Consider the following 9,496-nt stretch of genomic DNA (forward strand, 5'->3'; position numbering starts at 1 on the left):
CGCACCCCCGCGCGCGCGCCGCGCCGCCGGCTGGCGAGCCGCCGGCTGGCGCGCCGCAGGCCGGCGGTCCCCGGGCTGCCGGGGGATTTTGTGATGGCTGCCTCACGCCGCCGCGGGATTGCCGCCTTGCGCGGCGTTGCTCGTCGGCGGGGCGCGTCGCGCGCTTGTGCGCGACGCAGTAAGACTCACTGCAAACGCGCCAGCCCCCCGAGGCGAAGCTTCTGAGCACGCGACGACCGCGGTCCTCAAGCGTCTGTCATCTGCTGCTTTGATGCGCCTTCCCATCAAGTTGACATCTTTCGTCCCCTTGTCTTTCGAATTTTCATGGCAAGCTGGCCTTTTGCTTGTCGCAATCATTTGCACGCTGTATCGGGCCGCGCCGCGCATTCAGCAGTGCCGCAGGCGGCGGCTGCGCCCGCCCAGGCGCCTGCTTGTTTTGATTATTTCCTGCATCGCCATTGCCCTCCGTTGCCATTGTCTTTTCGCTTCAAAAGGCTTTGCGGCCTGGGTCGTGCCACCCCGACACCTCAAGATTTACTGGCTGGTGGCTGGGCTGGCTGTGCACACTGCCATGGCGCACCCACAGCGCTGGCCTCCTACGACGGGGCGTGTTGAAGAGTTGCTCGCACGGCAGTCCGTCCTACCGCTCTTTTCGCTGCTCTGTTTCAATGCGTCTTGCACGCACACCATGCGCCTCCTTGCGACACGACCCATGCCATGGGCCTTTCGCGTCACGACCATTCCCCAACAGCAGCACTTGATTGGAATACGAGCTGCTTGTACATGACTGAATCCTGCTTGCAGCAGGCGATTGCATGTGTAAAAACTTTTTGGTCACAGGAGCTACGCAGCGTGAATGCATGTGCTGTTGGTGTGCTTTGAAAGGTGAGCCAGCAGGGTAAGAGGGGGTCAAAAGGTTGCGGCCGTGGACAGGCAGGGTCCCTGCGGCGTGCGCGCTGCGTGTAGCGGCGTAGCACAGGAAGGTGTCGCAAAGGTGGGAATGTGTAGATTCTTTGCAGCTAAAAAATGGATCGGTTGGCGCCATGCAGAACGTGTCGGCAAGAGGGACAAAATTGAGTGGTGCCTGCCTTGACTCCTTGTTTGACAAAACCCGATTGGCGGTCAAAGTCGCGGGATGCAAAGGCTGTTGGTGGCAAGGCATGCTGACTGGCAGCCGAGTTGACTCGCTGGTTCAACCCCCGGGCCTGGTGGATGATTCTCATCGCGCACCGGTGCCCGGCCAGCCACACCTGAGGCTGCATCATGACCAAGCCGCCGACAGCAGCTGCGGGCAGCGCCATGCGGGACAACCATTGGTAACATGGCCGCAGCCCGCATACAAACGCTTACATATTGAACGGCGCTTATGCCAGCCGCTGTACACACAAACAGACTCGGAGACGGCCACCTACGATGATCTTGCAGCAGCAGGCCTGGGGCGTTAGCTTGGCAGCAACAGCACCTCCAGCAGCAGCATATAGAGTGGGATTGAATCGAACAAGACGGCGAGCAGCGGGCCCTGGGCACGCACAACCGGCCTGGGGGGCGCCGCGGGCCACTCCCAGCAGGTGAGGCCACCGGGAGGCGTATATGCATCATGATATTGCATAATTGACTGTATAGAATGCCCAGATCGCCCTCAAGCTTGACGGCTGTGATCTGAGCTGTGGCCGCGGCCCTCGCAGGCGTCCAATCGTGGCCTGCGCAGCGGAGTCAGACACCGAAATATCCGGGTACACGCCGGCGGACTTCATCTCGTACTCGGAGGACCCCCAGCACTCCTGCTACCACGTGACAGAGGCGGTCGTTGCGGCGCCGGTGGACGTGTGCTTCGCGTTTTGGAATGAGTGGCAGCGGCTGGTTGACTTTCTGGATCTGATAGGGCAGGTGCGTTGGATCTCAGCATCTGGGTGGCAGGAAGGGTGGCCTGCACATGGGCACGTGGTAGGGCAGACCGCTTGGCTGGCGTGCTGCTGTTGCCTTGATGCGTGGCGCTGTTTGGCGCATGCAACACCGCTCGCCTGCAGAGCTGACTGGCTAGTTGACCCCTCCGTCCCGCAGCGCGCTTGCTGGCCAGCATAGTCACGGCTCACTTTGCTGAGCTTGCGCTTGCAGCTGCCTTGACCGTCGTTTTAAACGCGCGGCCCCCCCGCGTCGATTCACCCTCTTCCCTGTGCCTGCAGATCGGCTTGGATGACAAGTCTCCAGACATGGCGCTTTTTCAGTGCTACTACCGCTGGGGTGAGCGGGACCACCCCATTTCCCCGCTGTTGGAGCGGCACGCACACAAACGCCCTATCATCCCCTGCCCAGTGTGGGCGCTCGGTGCGATTGCGGCCTGCTGAGGCGGCCGAGCGCCGCTGGGTGCATGGCCACCAATCTTCCCAGCACGCGCGCCTGCCATGGCCTCTGCCGGCCCACCTGCCCCCTGGGTCGCCTGCCCACACGTCCTGCACCCCCCCTTTCGGCCCCCCAGCCAAGCTCCCTGTCATGGAGATAACATTCCTGCTGCAGAAGACAGTGGCGGAGCCCGGGCGCCGCATCGACTTCCACTCCGTTTGGGGCATGCCCTTGCACGGTGCGGCGCGCAGGCGGCACGCGGCGCGAGGGCTGCGCGTCCCGGCACGGCGGCGGCGCCTGCCCCCGTCGACAGCTCGGGGGGGGCGGGTTGCTGGGCGCGCCGGTCTTTCTAACCCGTGCACCCCAAACAGAGACGCAGCTGGCTAGCCGCCTGGTCGCGCGACCTGATCCTCCTGCCCTCCACCGAACACATCACTGCATCATCGCAGGCAACGTGCAGCTCTCGGACGAGCCGGACGCAGGCGCCGGCGGCGCCCCCAGGACACGCGTGCGCCTGGAGTTCACCCACCCGATTCCCAACCTCCTAGTGGAGCTGAAAATAGGGACTTTTGGGATAGAATCGCACATGCAGGAGATATTGAAGGAGAACATGCAGGATTACAAGGCGGCCGTGGAGGCCGCCGCGGGCACGCCGCCGCCGGGCGCCGCGCCCGCGCCCGGGCCTGGGGAGAAGGCGCCAGGCGCGCTGCGGCGGCGGACGGAGGGGCTGAAGCGCGAGCAGGAGCAGCGGGCGGAGGGCGCGGCGGGGCCGTCGGGGCGGGGCGCGGAGGCGGGCGAGGGGAGGCAGCGGCGCAGCCGGGCGGCGTCCGGCGCGGGCAAGGCGGCCGCTGTAGGCGACGATGCGGCGGCGGCGGCGCCCAAGCGGCGCTCGACCTCCGTCCGCAAGACGGCCAGCGCCGCGGCGGCGCAGCAGCAGCAACAGCAGGAGGAGGGCGGCGGCGGCGGCGGCGGCGCTGGCGGCGGCGCGGGGGAGGGCTCGTCGCCGCCGCCGGCCCCGAGGCGCGGGCGGCCCCCAAGCCGGCGCACATCAACGGCAAGCAGCAACGGCGCGGCGCCGCCGCCCGCGGGGCCCGAGGCTCAGAACGAGTCCGGCACGGCGGCGGGCAGGCGCGGGCGCCCGCGCACCACCACCTCGCGGTGACCCCCTGTGCTAGGGCTGGCGCCCGCTCTGTGCGTGCGGCGCGCGCACGTTTTTTTGTGCTTCCCGAGGCCATCGGTCGCGCGCACCGTGTCTTGCACCGCCCCACGGCTCATTTCGCCGCCCGGCTGCAATGCAAGGCGTGCCTAATTTTGTGCAGCTTTGTGCGCGTGCCTTTGATCTTCGCAGCCCATGCAGTTGCTGGAAATCAACCTCAAGCACGCCCCAAGCTGCAGCACGCACGTGCCGGTTGCACCTCACATGTAACAGTGTGGGAACAAGGTTGGTGTGGGCGATAAGCCCGCGGGCTGCTTCGGTGCGACTTAGCAGCTTTCGAGAGCATGAAGACCCTCTGGAAGCGCCGGGGAGCACCAGACTATTTGTGATTGGACAGCTGCCAGCGGCGGGCCTCCTCCTGCCAGGCCTCGGCGCCATCCTTGGGCGGCAGAGTGGAGGGGCACCTGTGCTCAGGCCCCAGACACCCGGTTGCGATCCCCAGCCGCCACCAACCACAACCAACCGGCACCAACCGCCCCGCCACCTGAAACTACAGCCCTACGGGCACCGCTCCGCCCACCGCAACGCGTCAAGCATTACATCACGCCGCGAGGCATCAAACTTGACGGCAGCGAGGCGTGAACATTGCCCGCCTCTCATCTGCCCTGCAGCACCCCCTGCATGCCCTCCAGTTCGGCCTCCAGGATCGCGGCCACCAGCTGGGCCTTGGGCAGGGCGTGTCTACTGAACTCCCACTCGCCGCCGCCGCGCGGGCGCTGCGACGGGCTGCTGCGCCACTCCAGGCCGCGCCGCGCGCACGCCTGGGCGAGCTGGACCTTGGTCATCGTCTGCAGCACCAGGGTGCGCTGCCGAGCGTATGCGCCGAGGCCCATCGGCGCCGCGCCTCCCCGCTTGGCCGCGGCGGCGGCGTCGGCCGGAGGGGTGCCAGCCGGTTGGGCTGCGGCAGGGTCCCCGGCCGGGGCCGCTGGGGCTGGCTCATCAGCAGAGTGGGCAGCCGCCGCCGGGCTGGGCGGGTCGGCCGCCGCGAGCTCGGAGGCGCTGGCAGCTGCAGCGGCGCCGGGAGCTGATGCTGAGCCGGGCGCCGCCTCAGCCGCCTTCCGCCGCCGGGCCTTGCCGCCCGCCGCCGCCCGCTTTTGCTCCGCCGCCTGCCGCCGAGCCTTGCGGACTTCCAAAGCCAGCAGCCGCCGCACCTCTTTCGGGTCGTCCGAAGAGATCCTTTCCACATGCTCTATGTCTGCGTCGTCGAGCGCCGCCCAGGCGACCTCTTGGCAGTTGAGCTGGCCTAGCCGCTGCAAAACGCGCTCTCTCCCATCGAGGCTGCTGCTGTTGCTGCTGCTATCGTCGCCGCCTTCGGCGCTGCTGCGCTGCGAGCCGCGTTTTACCCTCACGATGCGTGCGAGCTTGCCCAGCTCGCCCCGCTGCGAGAACGGCAGCGGCGGAAGTGGTGGTGGTGGTGGTGCTGGTGGTGGTGGTGGTGGTGATGAGTGGTGGCGCACTCAACAGGCGGAGACGATGAACGCCGGATGGGCGGCCGCGCGCATCACAGGTGGCAGCGGCACACTACAACTTTGCCGAGGGAGGGGGGCGCAAAACCTCAACCCGCACAAACAAGCGAAACAATCGAATACACGTCATCCTCCAAACCCACTTGCTGGATTAGATCTGACTGGTTGTCGAGCTCCGCTTCGTCGCCGCGCGTGAGTGCACCCCGCCAGCCAAACAACTCAGGGGGCGCGTCGGGGCCCGCGCGCGCGGCGACCGACGCCGCGACGTCGCGCGCCGCGGCGCGCAGGCTCGCGTCGATGCCGGCGCCCTCCTCCGCCGCGCCGCCGCTGCCGCCGCTGCCGCCGCCGCCGCCGCCGTCGCCGCTGCAGCCGCCGTCCGAGGAGCCACTGCCGAGCTGCGTGGTGCGCAGCTGGTCCACCTCGGGCTGCTCATCAAAAAAGGAGAGGTCGGCGGCGTCGTCGGCGGCCGCCACCTGCGGGATGTCGCCCTGGTGCTGCTGCGTTTGGCGGGGGGGCGCGCTGGTGTCTCCTTCGAGCGAGGACGCGCTGCTGATGCCGCGACTGCAGGTGTTTGGCGACCCATTCGAGGGCCAATGGCTCAGCAGCAGCTGCGGCGCAAGCCATTTGCCGCTGCCGGCGTAGCGCCCGTCTGCCGAGGCGGCGGTTGCCTTCGGTAGGGCGTGTCGGAGAAATACAGCGCAAATGTCCTCGATCGACAGCCGCGATGCGAGCGTCACCAGGCCACGCGCGCTCATGATTTGTGCAAAGTGCGATCTAAAATGCTATGGACAAGACTGCATAGCGGCTGATGATATGATACCACACAAGTCAAAGGTGTTGTCGATCCAAGGGCAGGGTACGGGCAGGATTGCTGCACTCGCTTTGCGCACACTGCTGCTTGCCACACTCGGGGTGTCTACCGTACGGTGAACCCCCTGCAAACCCCCTGCATAAAATGAAACGAGCTCGTATCTGATAACGTGACTACACGTGTGCCTCAGATGCTAAATGCAACTTATCTGGTACCGTAAACCTGCAACCAACACCGCCGATTCCTTCGAGTGACACACCGAATACTGTTGCAGCACAGCTGTCGAGTACCTGTTGCTGTCGATAAATCACTTCTGTTTTGAACAGCCACCCCAGTCATCAACCGCGCAATTTACCTGTGATCTGACATTCCTCGACACGAGCATGGCGCTCTTCAGGCCCCCACGTCCAGCCCTTTGGCCACTGATGCTTTTTGTGGCCTCATGTGTGGCGCAGTTCAACGCCACGGCGCCGGGGGCTGCACAGCCTGGCGCCGCCAACGAGACGCTGGTCAGCGTCGACCAGCCTATTCCCAGCTTTTTCGCCATCAGGTGCCTGCTGGGTTGCGATGAACCAGTGATATGAATGAGATTCATCAGCATCAGCATACACCTGGGCCGAGGGGTTCGCATGCGGGCTGTTCAATTGCCCCAACCAACATCGTTGGCGCCCTGTCAGCGCGCGCGCCTCCGCGCCCGACCCACCTTCCACCGGGCGCCAGGTCCTGCGTCCCCTTCAGCATCCTGGTACTGCCCTCCAAGGCGCCCCCCGCCGGCGCGCCCGGCAGCCCCGGCGCCAACGCCAGCGCCGCAGGCGCGGCGCGCGTGCTGTTCAACGCCAGCGGTGACGTCATCAACGGCACGAACGCCACCGTGGCTGACGGCGTGCTGGCGATCCAGCTGGCCCACGGCTTTGAGACGCACCTGGTAGGGCGGGGGCTCACAGGGATCTGGGCTTTGTTCGGGTCTTGAGGGCGTATCAAGTGGGGCGGAGGGGGCCCCGGGTTGTATGTGCACTGACAACTGTTTAGGCAGGGGAATTGTTATCAGGCTGCGCAGGGGTCGGGGTCTGCGTGCCTGGCAAGCTTGGTGCCGCCTCGCTCACTGTTTCTGAGCCCTGCTCCCATGCGTGAAAGCCCTGCGCATATGACAGCCATTACGCCCTCAGCTGCGCATGCCCTGTGCCCCCTGCTGTTCCCACCTCGCACCCACGCGCCACCCTCCTCGCACCACCCGCCCGACACACCACAACCCTGCCCCTCCCCCCGCACCCGCCCGTTCCACCCCCAACAGCCGATCCAGCTGATCGTTTACACCGACCCGGCCCGCCCCCTCTCCTACGCCGCCGCCTACGGCTCCGGCGACGTCGTAGTCGGCCCCGGCGCGGCCAACGGCTCCGCCTTCGAGGCGGCGGGCGGCGGCGGCGGCGGGCGCGTGATCGCGACGGGGGTGGACGTGCAGAGGGTGGTCATCACCAGCTCTGGGTGGGTTGGTGCTGACGCCTGCGCATTGACGCGCGATTGAAATCGTTTCCAGCAGAAGGCAGCAGCGCTGCTGGGGACATGCGCGCTGCTTGGCTGCGCTTTCAGCACCCAGTGAATGCTTGTGCGCTGCGCTGTCCGGCGCCCGGCGCCGCTGCGCTTCATTCATGCCGGCGGCCCCCTTCGACGTCAACGGCACCCTCATCCGCCGCACGCTCTTTCGCCCGTCTTGATTTGGTTTGGTACAGGACCTCCGGCCACCACGTCCACGGTTCCTTCGACACCGCCCGCGTCCGCGCGAGCGGCATTGGCGTCACCGGCCTCAACAGCTCGCGCCCCGCCCAGGTCGCCGCGCGGCTCGGCGGCATAACCACCCTGGTGGCTGACGTGCCCGATGGTGGGTCTGACAGCTCCCCATTTTTGGGATGACTTGCGGTGGTTGTCTGCGGCGCGCGCAGCGGAGCCGGCGCAAGCAGAGTGCAGCACAGCAGGCACTGTTTGGCAGGCCGCGGGGTTTGTTGCCCGCTCGCACTGGCCGTGACGGCATGCAAAACGCTGGCTTGCAGCAGGTGCTTGGGCTCAAAGCATTTGCAGCCAGTGATGCTGTCTGGTGCGCTGTAATCAGCTTGCCGACGCTGCCCGGCCTGCCGGTCGCACGCAGGCAGCTCCATCAACGGCACCGCCGACGGCCTGTCCAAGGTTGTCTATGCGGACGGCCAGTGCAACGTGCAGTCAGCGGTGGGCACGCCTGTGCGGGGTCCGGCGGGGGCGAGGGATCCCCCCATCTGGCAAAGGGGGCTCGGCCTGGGCACTGGTGGCAGCGAGGCACTCTGATCCCCCAGGTGCTTCGCGCCGCTCGCTTGCGCGCCACCACTCTTTCCCCCACAATCCAACCGGGTCATCCTACCTGCTCCTGCTCCACAGACCCCGCTGTTCCGCTTCCCGTCCATTTTCGGGTCGGCCCCCATGGGCGCGGGCGCCGGGGGCGGCGGCGGCCTGTTCGACACCAACAAGTGCACCAAGGTGGGCGCCCTGCCGCTGGCGCTGTATCCACTGCAACGGACTGTCTATACTTGCAAGCGACATATTTTTGGCTGATGAGCAGCGTGTTGAGACGTACTGTGTCTGGTGAAAAAGCCTACCAAGCGCCCCTCCTGCCGGCCTGTTGCCACACCGTAAGCTGGTGGCGGATGGCGGTCCAGCCTCATTCCGGGGCCAGTGTGATCTGATCTTGGAGGAAGCACCCTGGCCCTGGCCTGCGGCCGCTGGAAGCAGGCCGCCCACCTGCGCCGCTCGCCTCTCCCCCTCGCTGGTGTTAGCCACGTGCACCCCACGCTACCTTCCCCCCCTGATCGGCGCCGGCCCGGCCCCGGGAAACAGACCCTAAACGAACGCCTTGCCCCACGCTTGCCGGAGAGCTCGGGCCCCCGCCCTTGCTTGCCTGGCCGGTATCCCCCTGTCTGCCCCTTGTACAAAGCCCGATCCCCTGAACCTCGACTGGCTGCTGGCTCCAGAAAAGGGCTGCCGCTGGACTCTGTGACCGCTCGTATCCCGATCCTGATCCTGATCTCAATCCTCCCCCTTGCGCAGGTTGCTCCCGAGGCCATTGGCGCGCGCGCGCCGCTGCCAGCCACGACCTGGACCTGCGGCATCATCGTGGACGGCCAGACGTTCTGCACAGGTGCGTGCGTTCTGCGCGATACGCGGGCCGGCCCGTCCGCCCGGCGGGCAAGCTAGCGCGGGCGTGCGTGGGCGGCCGGTGGGCCTGGTGCGCATGCCTGGAGCGCTTTTTTTGTGTGGGATTGGTGTCATTGCCTGTGAGCGCTTTTTTGGTGTCGGCCAGCCCCAGGCCGGGTTGCTTGCAGGAAGCTTCCCGCCCTCAAGGGTGGGTCAGCGGTGAGCCCTAGGCTGGCTAGTATCCTTGACGTTGCAGCAACCCCCAAAGCCACCAAGGTTCAGGCGAAGCCAGTGCAGTGCTTGCCATGGGCAGGGCAATGCTCGACTCACTGGCGCGCCTGCATCCAACGGCCTGCCGCCCAAACCCCCTCGCTCAGGCGCCAACGCGTCGGCAACGGTGGAGCCTATCATCTGGAACACTGCGCCGCCCAGCGCGGCAAGCCCCACGCCAGCCGCGCCGGAGCCGCTGCCCGGCGCGGCGCCGCCGGCGCCCGCGTCCCCAGAGGC

At 66.7% G+C, this 9,496-nt stretch overlaps 3 protein-coding genes across 3 annotated transcripts; 2 read left to right on the top strand and 1 right to left on the bottom strand.

Moving 5' to 3' along the window:
• Positions 1-856: 856 nt before the first annotated feature.
• Positions 857-3,502, top strand: MNEG_10032 (hypothetical protein; the record flags this gene model as incomplete). The annotated part of the gene is made up of 5 exons (XM_014041495.1): positions 857-885; positions 1,686-1,887; positions 2,184-2,241; positions 2,477-2,578; positions 2,790-3,502. The coding sequence occupies 5 exons, from the start codon at positions 857-859 to the stop codon at positions 3,500-3,502; spliced, it is 1,104 nt and encodes a 367-aa protein (XP_013896949.1).
• Positions 3,503-4,152: 650 nt separating this feature from the next.
• On the bottom strand, positions 4,153-5,777 carry MNEG_10033 (hypothetical protein; the record flags this gene model as incomplete). Its single annotated transcript, XM_014041496.1, has 2 exons — positions 4,153-4,935; positions 5,166-5,777. 2 exons carry the CDS (start codon positions 5,775-5,777, stop codon positions 4,153-4,155), a joined length of 1,395 nt encoding a protein of 464 aa, XP_013896950.1.
• A 481-nt stretch (positions 5,778-6,258) lies between these two features.
• On the top strand, positions 6,259-8,993 carry MNEG_10034 (hypothetical protein; the record flags this gene model as incomplete). Its single annotated transcript, XM_014041497.1, has 7 exons — positions 6,259-6,383; positions 6,554-6,758; positions 7,125-7,315; positions 7,561-7,709; positions 7,974-8,050; positions 8,237-8,335; positions 8,903-8,993. Coding segments are annotated over 7 exons (937 nt in total), but the record flags the coding sequence as incomplete, so codon positions are not given.
• Between the last annotated feature and the right edge of the window lie 503 nt (positions 8,994-9,496).

Source organism: Monoraphidium neglectum, assembly GCF_000611645.1.
Source record: "Monoraphidium neglectum strain SAG 48.87 unplaced genomic scaffold scaffold02155, whole genome shotgun sequence".
Taxonomy (NCBI): Eukaryota; Viridiplantae; Chlorophyta; class Chlorophyceae; order Sphaeropleales; family Selenastraceae; genus Monoraphidium; species Monoraphidium neglectum.